General features: G+C 31.0%; 1 protein-coding gene across 2 annotated transcripts in view; it reads right to left on the bottom strand.

Annotated features, from left to right (window-relative positions):
* The window catches only part of LOC115886051 (xaa-Pro aminopeptidase ApepP-like), a 130,528-nt gene that overhangs the window by 25,309 nt on the left and 91,594 nt on the right, over nt 1–13,625 (bottom strand). For both annotated transcript variants that reach the window (XM_030905078.1, XM_030905079.1), the window contains exon 2: nt 853–973. In XM_030905078.1, the coding sequence (XP_030760938.1) occupies nt 853–973 (121 nt within the window). The remainder of the gene's footprint in view (nt 1–852; nt 974–13,625) is intronic.

The following is a 13,625-nucleotide window of genomic DNA, read 5'->3' as shown; positions in this document are numbered from 1 at the left end:
AAAAAATAGGGTGTTGCATTTAAAAAAACATATGTTATATCCGCCACACTTTTTTGAAGCACCCTGTATACTCTATAATATTTTTAAAATATGTATCTTAACCTTCCCTATAACTTTTATATTAAATATTTTTTGTAAACCCCGAAACAAATGAGATAATGGACTTTACTCTATCGTTGACTCGCCCTGTACAGTACAGTCGCTTCCTCGAGACATGTTCAAGTTCATATGTTAGACGTCCAGGAACCTTCATATGAGAACTTCGAATCGAAACGATCGACTTATTGTCAGTTTATCGCTAAGAAACCGTCGTTTATCAAATTTATAATAAATTGCACCTAAGGCACCTAATAATAAATTCCACGTTCATGTAAGTGAACGGACTGTAAGGAGGTTAAACTAAGCAAATCTTATCTCAAGAAGGCCTGTCTCGGGACTACAATTTACTAGGTCTGTTGACTAGGACCAAAAGTAAAAATTAATGTAAAAGTTACGAAAAAATGTCTCAAATCTACAACAAAAATAAAGCTATGGAGATGAAGCAAAAAACAAACTGTCGAGAAGATGTTTCAAACTTTGACCAAAATATCAACATTTTGTTTTCCCTTGTATAATTGACAGATGGGAATGTTCGTAATTAGTTTTGAAAGAGATACAAAATATATCTCTGTCAATTAGGTACTTTTTAATGTTTATTGACATTTAGTTGATTTTTTCAGGAGTTCTACTCATATGTAGGCTATTAGCCTCTTGCCTATTATCACACTATTATTATTATTTGAAGTTAATATTATGCCACAATGGTGCAGATGACTTATGGTACCTAAGTATATTAGGTATATGGTTTCCTACCTGGTAGTACTATTGACTCTTCTCACAGGTTGTATGGCGTTTCCTCTTCTGGAACATGCTTTCCTTAATTCTCCTTTTTCCAAAAGTTCTTGGTCGTAAGCGTGGGACAGAGATGCCAGACCTGAAACAAATCAACATTTTTCAACAATCAAAACTCTTTTTTTAAAGACAACATTTTTCCCTAGTTTTCCAAGTTAATTATTTATTCTAATTAGTTTAATATTAATTAAAAATGGACTCCGGCTGTATCTCAGATACAAATTAGTGGAAAAAGTTAAAAGTTTGTTAACTTTTTCTACCAATTGAAAATTACTACCGGAAATTTTGACGTTTGAACATTGAAATTAGAAAAGAAAGACATTTCTACGCTGAATGAAACTTTAACTTTAACTTTTTTTAGTCACTAATTTGTTGAAAAATTATACTTCAGATTTTTCGTAATTTTCAATTTTTATTCATACAGTCTGTTGCATCTGGACATAGGATATCCCATGTAAATTTTAAAAATAACGAATAAGTTTTCCCCACTTTACTGAAAAATGTATTTCAAACTTATTAAGGAACTCATTAAAATGAAGGAAATTGTGCATTTTGAATGATTTATACGAATTCGTTCTTGAGCTATGAGAGATTCAAACGTACTAAATTATCCAAAAAAATAATACGGTGCTGATCAGAATAAACAAACATGCCATCTTCAAATTCAACCTTTTAATATCAAATTGACTTTATTGTTACCAAAAATAATTTTAAAAGAAATCATTTTTTTTTGTAATATTCATTTTATACGTCTTAAATATAATTTATTAAATAGTTAAGCGGTAATATATGAAAAAAAAAGTCTACAGGCTCTAAAGGATTTATTTTCCAAATATGCCGAACAAGTTAATGGAAACTATAAATGTAAGAGATAAATTCCAACACAAACAGTTATTAAAGACTGATAAATATAAAAAGAAGATTAATATTGATGAGGATCCTGGAGAAATAATAAATGAAAGTGAATTAAAAATTCTGTAACAAGTGGAATATCAAAACCTAGAAAGTACCAGAATACTTGGAGAAATAGTCGAAAAACATCGTACCACTGCTTTGCGAATTTGAAGAAGCATAATTTTAAGTCATTTAAATATTCCAAACATCAAGAATTATTGGACGGGGTGTGAAGAACGTCGGCAATTTTTTTAATTATTAAGTACTTAATTTTGTGAATTGTTTAGGGTTTAATAAATTAATTATCTTCTTTCCATAGCAACTGTTAAAATTGTCTTATATCTATCAAAAATAGTAGATAAAATAAAACGAACTTTAACCGCAAAGGTAGATTAAATGATACTTTAACAGCGAAGATAGCTTAAAAACTTTATTTCTTCTCGCACGTTTTTCAATTTCTTCCATTTTTGAAAATTTTTGTATTCCTTTTCATAAGTTATTCGGGATTTAAATGGAAGTAGTTTGGATATGGCGTTTGTCGCCTCAGCCTGAATATCTGTTGGTAATTGACTTATTTCGTTTTGAGCCATTTCTGGCTCCAAGTCAATCAGCAATCGACACGAAAGAGAATTAAAAAATATTGACTCAAAACTGACAACTAAAGAGACAGCTTTATTTATTTGTCAAATTACATAGAAACCAACACCTACCCAGCACAATATTTTTTCTACTCGTAATAAATTCCTTGAAAAAATAATTTCTGAATATTTTTTCAAAGCGAGTTACGCTATGAAAAAAGATATTGTTTTATACACGACGATAAAATTGCATTATCGTTTCCCGAAATTAGTTCAAATACCATTTTATCGTCTTGTATAAAAAATAACTATTTGAAGCAAGTGTGTTTACTTATCTACGACTTACTACTTTTTGTAACTAATTATAGAGAATATAACTCATTATCTCCTATAACTCAAGAACGAATTCGTATAAATCATTCAGAATGAACAATTTGCTTCTTTATAAGGAGTTCTTTAAAAAGTTTCCAATACACTTTTTCTGCAAAATAAAGTAGAGAAAACTTATTCATCATTTTTAAAATTTACATGGGATTTACACGGTATAATAAAATAATGTAAAAATCCGTATTGATCTGTCTATATTTAAAAAAAGTCCTAAATATATCTCCATCCCCTTTGACATCAACGAACTCATTTATCTTTTAGTCGAATAACGAAACGACTAAGGGACAAACCACCCTTCGCACCCTATTCTTTGGGGTGCCTTTCTGCGTATCCTCGAGACTAGGTCACGGCGAAGGTCCAATTCTATCCCTTCACGCACCCTTACGCACCGTTTCAGGGCTGTTTCGCATCTTAAATTTCCTGCACTCCTGTTCGCTTTGCCCTTTCTGTCCTAATTTCCGACACCCTTGCGCAAGGTAAACCACAAGGCCATTCTCCAATGCCGAAAATCGTCAATAAACAGAATTTATGATTTTAAATATTTTTTTGTGAAAGCGTTACAAAATTGACAGTTTTTGATATTTATTTGAGATTCGAAATGACATTCTTTTAGGCACTAGTATCTAAAAGTACAAAATAAAACGTTAGAAACAATGAAAATATTTATTTATTATAAATCTTAAAGGTAACAATTATTTAAATTATTAAAGTGAATACAAGAGGCATCCAACTTTTCGTCTATAAGGGAAATGCAAGTTGTAGGAGTCGGAATAAGTAAATTTCTTGTACTGGCAATGCTGGTAGCTTTTGCTTCTACGTGAACTGCTTTTAACTTCTTATTTGGCGTATCTTTTTGTCCCATGATTCTTTTTGCCATTTCGGTTTTCTGTTCAATTGAATTTTCAATGTAACTGTCAGTAGCCGAGCTTGATCGCCTTAAAACTGTTATCATAGAACACACTAAAGAAGAACGCTAACTCCCATGCATTTTTTAGTTTCAAAACGGTTTCAAATTTGTAAAGAAATCTGTAATCTGTATATTGAAGTGGCGCCATCTAGCCACCCAGGAAAGTAACAAATGTGGCGGCAAATTTAAATAGCAATGCAATTTATTTTTAAGCAAGACGTATTGGTTTGTTCGCCAGTTAGAGCCAATCAGATTACTACAAAATAATGTGTAGTCATCTGATTGGTCCCAAGTTGGCAAACAAGTCAAATGGTAAAAAACAAGATTTATATATAAAGGTTAAACCAGGTTAAACTATTGTAAAGTATTAAATGGTTTGCTTATATCATTTTATGTGCATAAAAACCTACAATAAATAATTTATTTTAATTTACAGAAAATTATACCATGAAACATTTTGCAAACAAATAAAACAACAGATTAAAAAGTATAATATTTATTATAGTACCAGATTTAAGAACACATAACAAATATCGTTGGAATACAAGAGAAAGTGACGTCCATTAGAAACAATGTTTTATTTACATGTATTTTTTACATATGGATTTGAACAATTGTGTAATATCACATTGTGGAGTTTATGTACAAAAATATGGAGTTGATCAATTTTTTTTTTGTAAAAATATATGGCGTTGTAAATATTACATTGTTAAAAAATAAAATTCAGGAACATTTGGACTTGGTTAGGTTACCTCACCTCACTTTCTCGGATTATTAAATAAAATTGTTAAATAAATCAAAGACCTTTAACTTAAACCTTACCTTTAATAAAGACCTTAAAAATCAAACACAAAACAAAGTTCAAAAAAATTCAAAAATACAAAATCACGATTGTAAAATGAAGATTGCAAAAAACACAGCCAAACAACCAGAAAACAGCGAAACGCACATCTCCGTTCAATTGCAAAACACAACCGAAGAGGAAGGAGGAAGCCGGAAACGGAAAACTGATTTGACATACAGAACAATGACAGAACATAATTAATAGGCCTATTTAGGCAACTATAAAAACAATTTTGTACGCAATTGTTAGGCAACTAGAAAAATTAAAATAAAAATGCGCCATCTAGCGCCCCAGGAAATTACTACCCCAAAAAAAGATCGTTCAGGGTCGTATATCTCAGTTGACTGGCCCTGACTGTTATGTCCGCTCCTGAATCTGCCAGCATTGTTACAGGGCTGCGCCGGAAACAATGACCAGTGTACACGGAAAAAAAGCTAAACTGGCTTAAAGATTATTAATCTTGAACCAACGATATGCTAGTTTCCCCATTCCGCAAATCTAGTTATACTTCTTTTTAAGAAAACCTTATCCTTAGAAGCTAAGAAAATGTATCTTTTATTTAAGATTTACCTAGTATTGAAATTAAGATTATAACTACACTCCAGACAATTCGAGATAAAATCTTATTTCAAGTACTACTCATACTTATTTGTAAATTAACAAATGATTGCATTAAGTATAGAAATTCTTTGTGTACATGTAATAATTACTTTATTCAAGTGTAATATCACCTACTATAAAATAAAGCCTCTTCTTACTTTTAGGTTAGTTACTAGACGCGCCGACTAGGTAGTTTATAAAATTATAAAGTTTTTTTGTTATCGTTTGTGCTTGTGATATGTGAAAATGGAGCACCTTCTTCAGGCATAGGAGATGACGATTTGATCCCAAAATTTCAAGATAAGTTTAGCGATAATCCTACATTATTTGATGACATTGGTTGGAGGTTAGGGGGACTCCATTTTAATATGCATTATTTCTTATACACTGGTGGTAAACTAGGTATGTACGCGTTTGGAATGAATCAATTATGTTTTAACAATTTTTATTACTGTCTCTCGTTTTTAATTAGCGATGCCGCTGTCCAATATCTACAGTTTTATTGGGAAATTACACAGTTTTATTGTATTTTCTTATTACGAAAAGCATATAATTTGGTAGGTGATGTTTGGCTAATCTAATTTAAAAAGTATTAACCATATTCGGGGTTATTCTGGTAATATTTCAAAATTCCATACCTATTGTAAATGGAAATTAAGAAAAGATTTTACCAAAACAAGAGTTTCTAACAAGATCGAACCCGAACCTCCGAAAGCATAGGGAACACGTTACCGAATTTTGAATTAAGAACTATATAGTTTTTCGATCCCGGTTAATATTCGTGCTCAGAAAAACTAGTTTATCCTAAAATCGGGTTTGCCCGGTAACATACATGAATATAATAGAGTTGGGACATGCTAAAAATTTTAATTTCCATTTCCAATAGGCATGGAATATTGTAACATCACCAGAATAACCCCGAATATGGTAAATACTTTTTAAATTAGATTAGCCAAACATCACCTACCAAATTATATGTTTTTCGTAATAAGAAAATACAATAAAAATGTGTAATTTCCCAATATAGGTAGATATTGAACAGCGGCATCGCTAATTGAAGACGAGAAACGATAATAAAAATTGTTAAAACATAATTGAATCATTCCAAACGCGTACATACCTAGTTTACCACCAATCCCACCAATGTATAAAAAATAATGCATATTAAAATGGAGTCCCCTAACCTCAAACCAATGTCATCAAATAATGTAGGATTATTGCTAAAATTACCTTGAAAATTTGGGATCAAATCCGCCATCTCCCATGCCTGAAGAAGGTCCTCCATTTTAACATATCACAAGCACAAACGATAACAAAAAAACGCGTCTTTATTAGAATAAACGGCGCGTCTCGTGTCGCAGAGGAGAAACAGAAACCAAATGAAGATAGGAATCAGGAATGCACTGTTGCGTTGTTGCTGTTGGGGATGGTCACTTAATATAAGAATAGTAACTCTTGGAAATTAGGGTGTTATTCTCGCGCCGAGAATAATATACTTATTTAAAGTCTTAATACACCGATTTCAAGTAAAAGTTTTAAAAAAGTTAAGAATACTACTTATTATTATATAAAAGCATTTATACTTCATTTAATAATAGTTTCTTCGTTGCTAAAGGATTTATTCACTTGATAGTAATATAAGTTTTTCTTAAATATAAGTCATTTTATTCTTTTTTTTAGATTCAAAATTACTTAAAGTGACTATAACTATAATTTAAAAATCAAGTGTAAAAGTAAAATAGTTCCAAATATTTGTTGTACTCATGGAAAGAATACTATCCTTAAAGAAAGTGTAAAATTTTAAGTGTATGATTGTTCTTTTTTCTTCAGTTCTGAAGACATTTGGACTATGTTAAACGTGATATTGTTACAAAAATTAAAACGAAATAAATAAAAAAGGTGTTTATGATGTACCTACTGATATGCTAAAGTAAAAATATTTTTTCAAGTTAGAAGTAGTTTTCAAGAGTTAGAAGTATATTATTTATCTACTAATACATGATTTTACTATTTTGTTTATTCTCTTTTATAAAAATGTTTAATTATGTTCACTAATAATGCTTATGTTGGTTTTAAGTTGATATCGGAGATATTCTTAATTCAGATTTTATTTTGTATGCTTATTTTTTTGAATGCTTATGTTCTATTTTTGTTTTTTCTTTCTGTTATGTTATGCAATTCCTAAATAAACTTTTGTATAAAACAATGGATTTTGTTTGAGAAGACACTTATAAAAATATGACGAAAAAAGTTGATGACGATATACAGAGTGAGTCTTAAATAAGTGCAAATATTTTCAGGGCTGGTAGACTTCGATAAATGAAACATATTTTCTCTTTACTGTTTTTGAAATAAGTCCAAAATGATTGAGATATTTTACTTTGACTTAAATTTTGAGAACCGCTGGATCTTTTCTAAGTTTTTCTTTCTTGTAAATTTAATCTACGAGACTAATCTAAGAGATGTTGCCATATTATCAAGAGCAATTGTGTGTTTTTTTTAGTTTTTCTTGAAAATATTTGAAAATATTAGTCAAATTATTAAAGTTTTATTAAGTTTTAAATTAAAATGTTCCCTAGGGTCATATTTAATTTTCTTCTAAGTCTTATATTAATCATTCGGATTTTATGGCTAACTGAACTCAGATGTTTTCTTAAAGTGACGATAATTTGGACATTTACCATTGGCGTGACTACAGGGGTGCCCGGGGGCGCCGCCCCCCCACCTGGTACTGCTGGACACCCCCCAGAGAAATCTTGAATTTTGACTGAACGATGACTCTTGGCTAAATATTAATTTTTATTTGCTTGTGATGTAGTAAAAATTATTTTTTCCATTTTTATTTAGTTAATATTATTTTTCTGTGGTCAAAAAATGTGTGTTAGTTTTTATTTTTTTTACAAAATTTGTAGGTAGGTATTTAAGTAATCCACGGAAACACGGGTTGATATAGCCAAGTCTATCAAATTTATTGATAGACAAATTCACGTAAACATTTTATTCAAAAATATGTATTTATTTTTAATATTATTCTTAATTTAAAAAAAAACAAAATCCCTAGGCTCCCCTTGTTCAACCCTAGGCCCCCCAGGAGATGAATTGCTAGTTACGCTAATGACATTTACCACCACAATCTAAGCCAAATCGAGCACAGCCATTAGCCATACCATCTTTTATTAAAGTAATTGAGGGCACTTTTCACCTCCCTGTAACCTGTAACTTCATTGGGTATAAAACAAGAATCTGAATTTTTAGTGACCAAAGGGAAAAGAAATATAACTATGTCTATAGTATGTCCCCTGATTATCTTTACAAGAGAAAACACTTTTTATTTTTTTTTTTCAGAAAAATGCATTCTGTATTCTTCATTGAAACTTAATCAGAACTTCTCTCTTATCAACCATCACGCAAACTATTGTAGTATACATACACCAAACATACACATAAAAGAGACCCCATGTAAAACGTTGTAACCTCGTCAGCTGCCTGTGTATCTCTTCAGCTCTCTGTATTCCTGATGTTTTATTACGTCATCTCTATTGTTTGAGTCTATTTGTCTTGAGGGCCGATGAAGAAAAATATTGAAGAAGGAATATAAAAAACACCAAAGAAAAAATCAAATTTAATATTTTATATATTTTTATGTGTTTTTATCATACTTGTTTGCCTGAATATTACGGTAGAATAATGAACTTAAGTTAAATGAAAACGTTTTATGAGTTTAATGTTTAAATAATTATAATTAAAAGGGAAAATTTAATGAAAATCCGGGAAGGCTTAAAAAATTATTCGTTTGTACGAGGCAAGAAGACACAGCAGGTTGAAAATCGACGTCAACAACGTACCAGGGTGCCAGAACCATAAGGAACTGTAAAGTAAACAAACACAAAGCGTTCATGATCATTGGTAAGATATCCATTCCACCCACTTAAAGGTCATTTGCAGCTTGAAAATTAAACCATTCATTGACTTTGTAGTACTTTCATATTATATGCAACGAATGCGCTAGTCTTAATTCCATTATTTTCACGTTGGTTTTCGTTGGATTGTATTTAATTTTGTATTTTTCTTTTTATTTTATTAGAGGATCAAGTGTCAAGAAGTTTGTTCGAAATTACATAAATTCACTTTCAGGTTTAAACAAATAGTTATTTGTTTATACAAGACGATAAAATGGTATTTTATCGTCGACCGAAAAGATTAATTCACGAGCGATGAAATCGCGAGTGAATTAATTTCGGGAGCAATTTTATCGTCGTGTATAAAACAATATTTTTTTCCAGTGGCGGCCCGTCAGGTGAGGCAACTGAGGCGCCGCCTCACCTCGAAATTCTAGCCTTTAGTAGTACACAAATTTATTTCCAGCTAATCGTATATTTATATTATAGCAATATTAATATTGAATAATTTTATTAAAATATACCAAGCTTTTTACTTTTCGACCGGTCTAAACCAACCGATCGCGTCATATCGTTTCTGTTTTAACTGGACTACAATGCATCTTTTCGTTCTGCGTTCCTGAGGCGTAATTTTTGGCGCCTCTGCCGACCTTTTTTATCAATGAACTAAAACGTCACACATTGAAATCAGGGGGTCGGGGAAGCGGAGGGAAAGCGTGAAAATAGCTGCTGCAGAGGCGACAGCCAAATCGCTTGTTGCCAGATTCATGAAAAAATCCATTCTTTACAAACTTGATTGTTAAGTTCAAAAATAGTTCGTGCTTGATATGGCTAGATAATGCGATATTATAATGCTCTTTGTAATTAAAATTAATCTATTAATTGATCTTCACGAAATACCCCGTCAATAATTATGGAAATAATATCGTATATCGAAGAGAGTATAGAATAAATTTGAATAATATGAACTCTTGGCATCCACGCAATACTGGTCAAAATAATTAACTTTAGATATTTCGGGAAATTACTAAACGTCACGTCTGTTCGGTCAGTTTGTTTTATGCTTTTGTGAGTAGCAAGTAGTGTGATCTAGCCGTAATTCAGAGTTTAGTGATTTATTTTGTAATAATCAGACTTTAAAATGAACCATGTATATGACATTATGATGTCCCTTCTAGAAACTCCGTTTTCCAGTAGACAGGAGGGTGAAAAGCGAGAGTTCTTACAGGGAAACAGACCTACTCCCCAGATAAATGTTATAACAAATGATAAAAAGACAAATTAACAATACCGATTACCAGTGATTACCTCCTCTAGTAATTTGCGGAAGAATAAAGGTTTCTTATTCTTCCGTATAATCTAGACAAGAATTAGAAATACTTAGCAGTTATGAGAGGGTATCTTTCACCCCCACTGAGTTAATGAATTCCGCGAGAAACGTTCAAAAACGACCCCGTGTGTCCACAACAGAAGACGGTTGATATGTCGAACACCTGTAGCAAAATCTCATGTCTTGATTTCCTATTTATTTTTATTGTTATTAGATATAAATAGTTTCAAGGTGTCGATGTTGGTTAAATATATTTTAAATTGTTATAAAATTCTGCATCTCTCATAGCAAATATTATTTTAGTTTTAATTGATGCTCACAGATAGAATTTTTTTGCATTACAGCCGGTGCCGTTCAAAGCCTACTTATTTAAAGCGGGCGAATTTTTATATACTCTATAATCTCGAAGAGGAATCGAGCAAAATATCAAGTGTGTTATATTTTTGGAAAGGTAATTTTACATTCTTTTCAATAAATTAAAAATATACAGGGTATCCCATATAAAAAATAAAATTTTCTGTTGATAATTCTTAAATTATTAATTTAAAAAAAAATAAACTTAAACCATTAAATTCTACGTAAAAAGGTGCTTTGGAAATGTTTTCATAAAAATACAAAATTTTCCATAGCATAACCGTTACAGCGATTTGTTAAAAATGCATATTTTTGGAAAACACCCCGTAACTCCGAAACGGTAACAGATATCGATATGCGGTTTTCACCATCATGTTCTTGACAAAAATTGAGCTCCAGACATATTAGTTTTTGTCTATCTCTTATTGAAAAGGGTGTTTCCATTTAAAAGCTTCGAATTTGACTCACCCTGTACATTACTTCGTAGAATTAATTCTTGTGCTGAGTTTAGAGATAAAGAAATAAACTTTACTGAAAAATGTTATTGTTTTCTTAAATTTATACAGGGGTACCAAAAATTAGTGATCTACTTTAAGGATTTATTTTACATAAAAACTTTGTTATTTTAAATGCAACACCTTGTATTTTTTTAAATATATCGAAGCAGATTCAAATGCTCTTTCAAACTATATTAGGGTTTCCTATACCTATCTATCTCAGATTTTGAATAAAAAGCGATTTTTAAATAATATGGCAATCAAGATGGCTGGTATCACCATGGCAATTTTCCGGTGACAGTAACTATTTTCAAAATCGACAGTAGTGTATGGATATTATTATTTAAACAGTTTACTAAAATTTACCCACAATAGTTTAATAAGTAAGTATTCTTTATTTTATGAAGAAAAATAAAGCCATATCCGCTGGTGGAACCAATGTATATGTTACTAGTGATTTTATTTTGCGAGGAAAATTATTTCTTAGCCTCAAGAGCTAATGCTCAAAGATATCAAAATAGGAATCTTCCTGATAAGCGTTAATTTGGAAAACCACTTGTCAACATTCCTGCATGTTTCGCAGAATTGGTAGTGTAGTTTATAAAAAAAACCTATCAGGCAGAAACCTATCGTTGGAAGTGAAGAAATTGAATTTGCCGTAATTGGCTCTTTTATAAAAAATTTATATATCTACAAGTTATCTATATATATAAATCTGACTGTCCTGACTGATACTGACTCATCAACGCCCAGACCAAACCCTTGACCCTAGAAAGCTGAAATTTTGCACAGGGGTTCCTTTTATGATGTTTACGTAAGATAAGAAAGGATTTTTAAAAATTCATCCCCTAAGGGGGTAAAAAGGGGGGTGGAATATTAGAATATTTTTATTTAAAAACGGTCAAGTTTCCGAAAAAACGCTGAAACACGTATATTTTATTTTCTTTTTTACATATTTTCAGATTTTTTAAAATGTATACAGGGTGTTTCTGAAAATCTGGTCATTGATTAATCACGATCCTGCTTAAAGCGCTTGACGTAAAAGCTGATTTTTGGAAAACGGATTGACTTTAGGGTGTAGAGGTTCGATAAGAAGGGATTTTTCGAAACTCGAATTCTAAGGGGGTGAAACCGCCCCTCAAATATTAGAATATTTTTATTTAAAAAACGGTCAAGTTTCCGAAAAAACGCTTAAACACGTATATTTTATTTTCTTTTTTTACATATTTTAAGATTTTTTAAAAATGTATACAGGGTGTTTCGAAAAATTGATTAATTGGTCATTGATTAATCACGATCCTGCTTAAAGCGCTTGACGTAAAAAGCTGATTTTTGGAAAACGGATTGCCTTTAGGGTGTAGAGGTTCGATAAGAAGGGATTTTTCGAAACTCGAATTCTAAGGGGGTGAAATCACCCCTCAAATATTAGAATATTTTTTTATTTAAAACCGGTGAGTTTTTCGGAAAAACTCTTAAACATGTATATTTTATTTTGTTGTTTTACATATTTTAAGGTTTTTTAAAAATTTATACAGGGTGTTTCATAAAATATAACCATTGAGTAATCACGATTCTACTTAAACTGCTTGACGTTTAAAGCTGATTTTTGGCAAACGGATTGACTGTGGGGTGTAGAGGTTCGATAAAGAGGGGGTTTTCGAATTTCAAATTCCAAGCGGGTGAAAACGACCCACAAATATTACAATATTTGTTTTTTAAATACGGCGAGCCTTTCGGGAAAACACTTGGACACGCATAATTGATTTTGTTTTTTACATATTTTGAAATTTTTTAAAAAATCATACAGGGTGTTCCAAAAAGTTGGGTAATTGATTAATCACGATTCTGCTTAAACTGCTTGACGTAAAAGCTTATTTTTGGCAAACGGATTTTCGAAAGTCAAATTCCAACGAGATGAAACTACCCCTCAAATATTATACCAAGTTATATAATAATATCGCCATATTGTTTTTTCTCATGCTGACATAAATGTAAGAAAATTTTATCTTAGTTTGTATGTTAATGGAAATTCTTGCTTTGCTTGATCATCACCATTACAAATGATTAATCCGACGCGAACGAAGTCGCGGGTACACACTAGTCGTAAAATAAAACAAAGAACTACTACATATTAATAAATATTATTTATTAAACTATTGTAGGTCAATTAAATAAAAGTAAACTGGTATAGATTTAAATAAAGTCTATAAACTAATGTCGATTTTGAAAATAGTTACTAACTGTGACTAGAAAATTGCCATGGTGATACCAGCCATCTTGATTGCCATTTTATTTAAAAATCGCTTTTTATTGAAAATCTGAGACAGATAGGTATAGGAAACCCTAAAATAGTTTGAAAGAGCATTTGAATCTGCTTCGATTTATTTAAAATAATACAGGGTGTTGCATTTGAAATAACAAAGTTTTTATGTAAAATAAATCCT

This window comes from Sitophilus oryzae, unplaced genomic scaffold, assembly GCF_002938485.1.
Source record: "Sitophilus oryzae breed Bouriz unplaced genomic scaffold, Soryzae_2.0 scaffold_466_pilon_pilon, whole genome shotgun sequence".
In the NCBI taxonomy this organism is placed as follows: domain Eukaryota; kingdom Metazoa; phylum Arthropoda; class Insecta; order Coleoptera; family Curculionidae; genus Sitophilus; species Sitophilus oryzae.
Note: the sequence above shows the minus strand (reverse complement) of the source record. Positions and strands in the feature narration are given on the sequence as shown.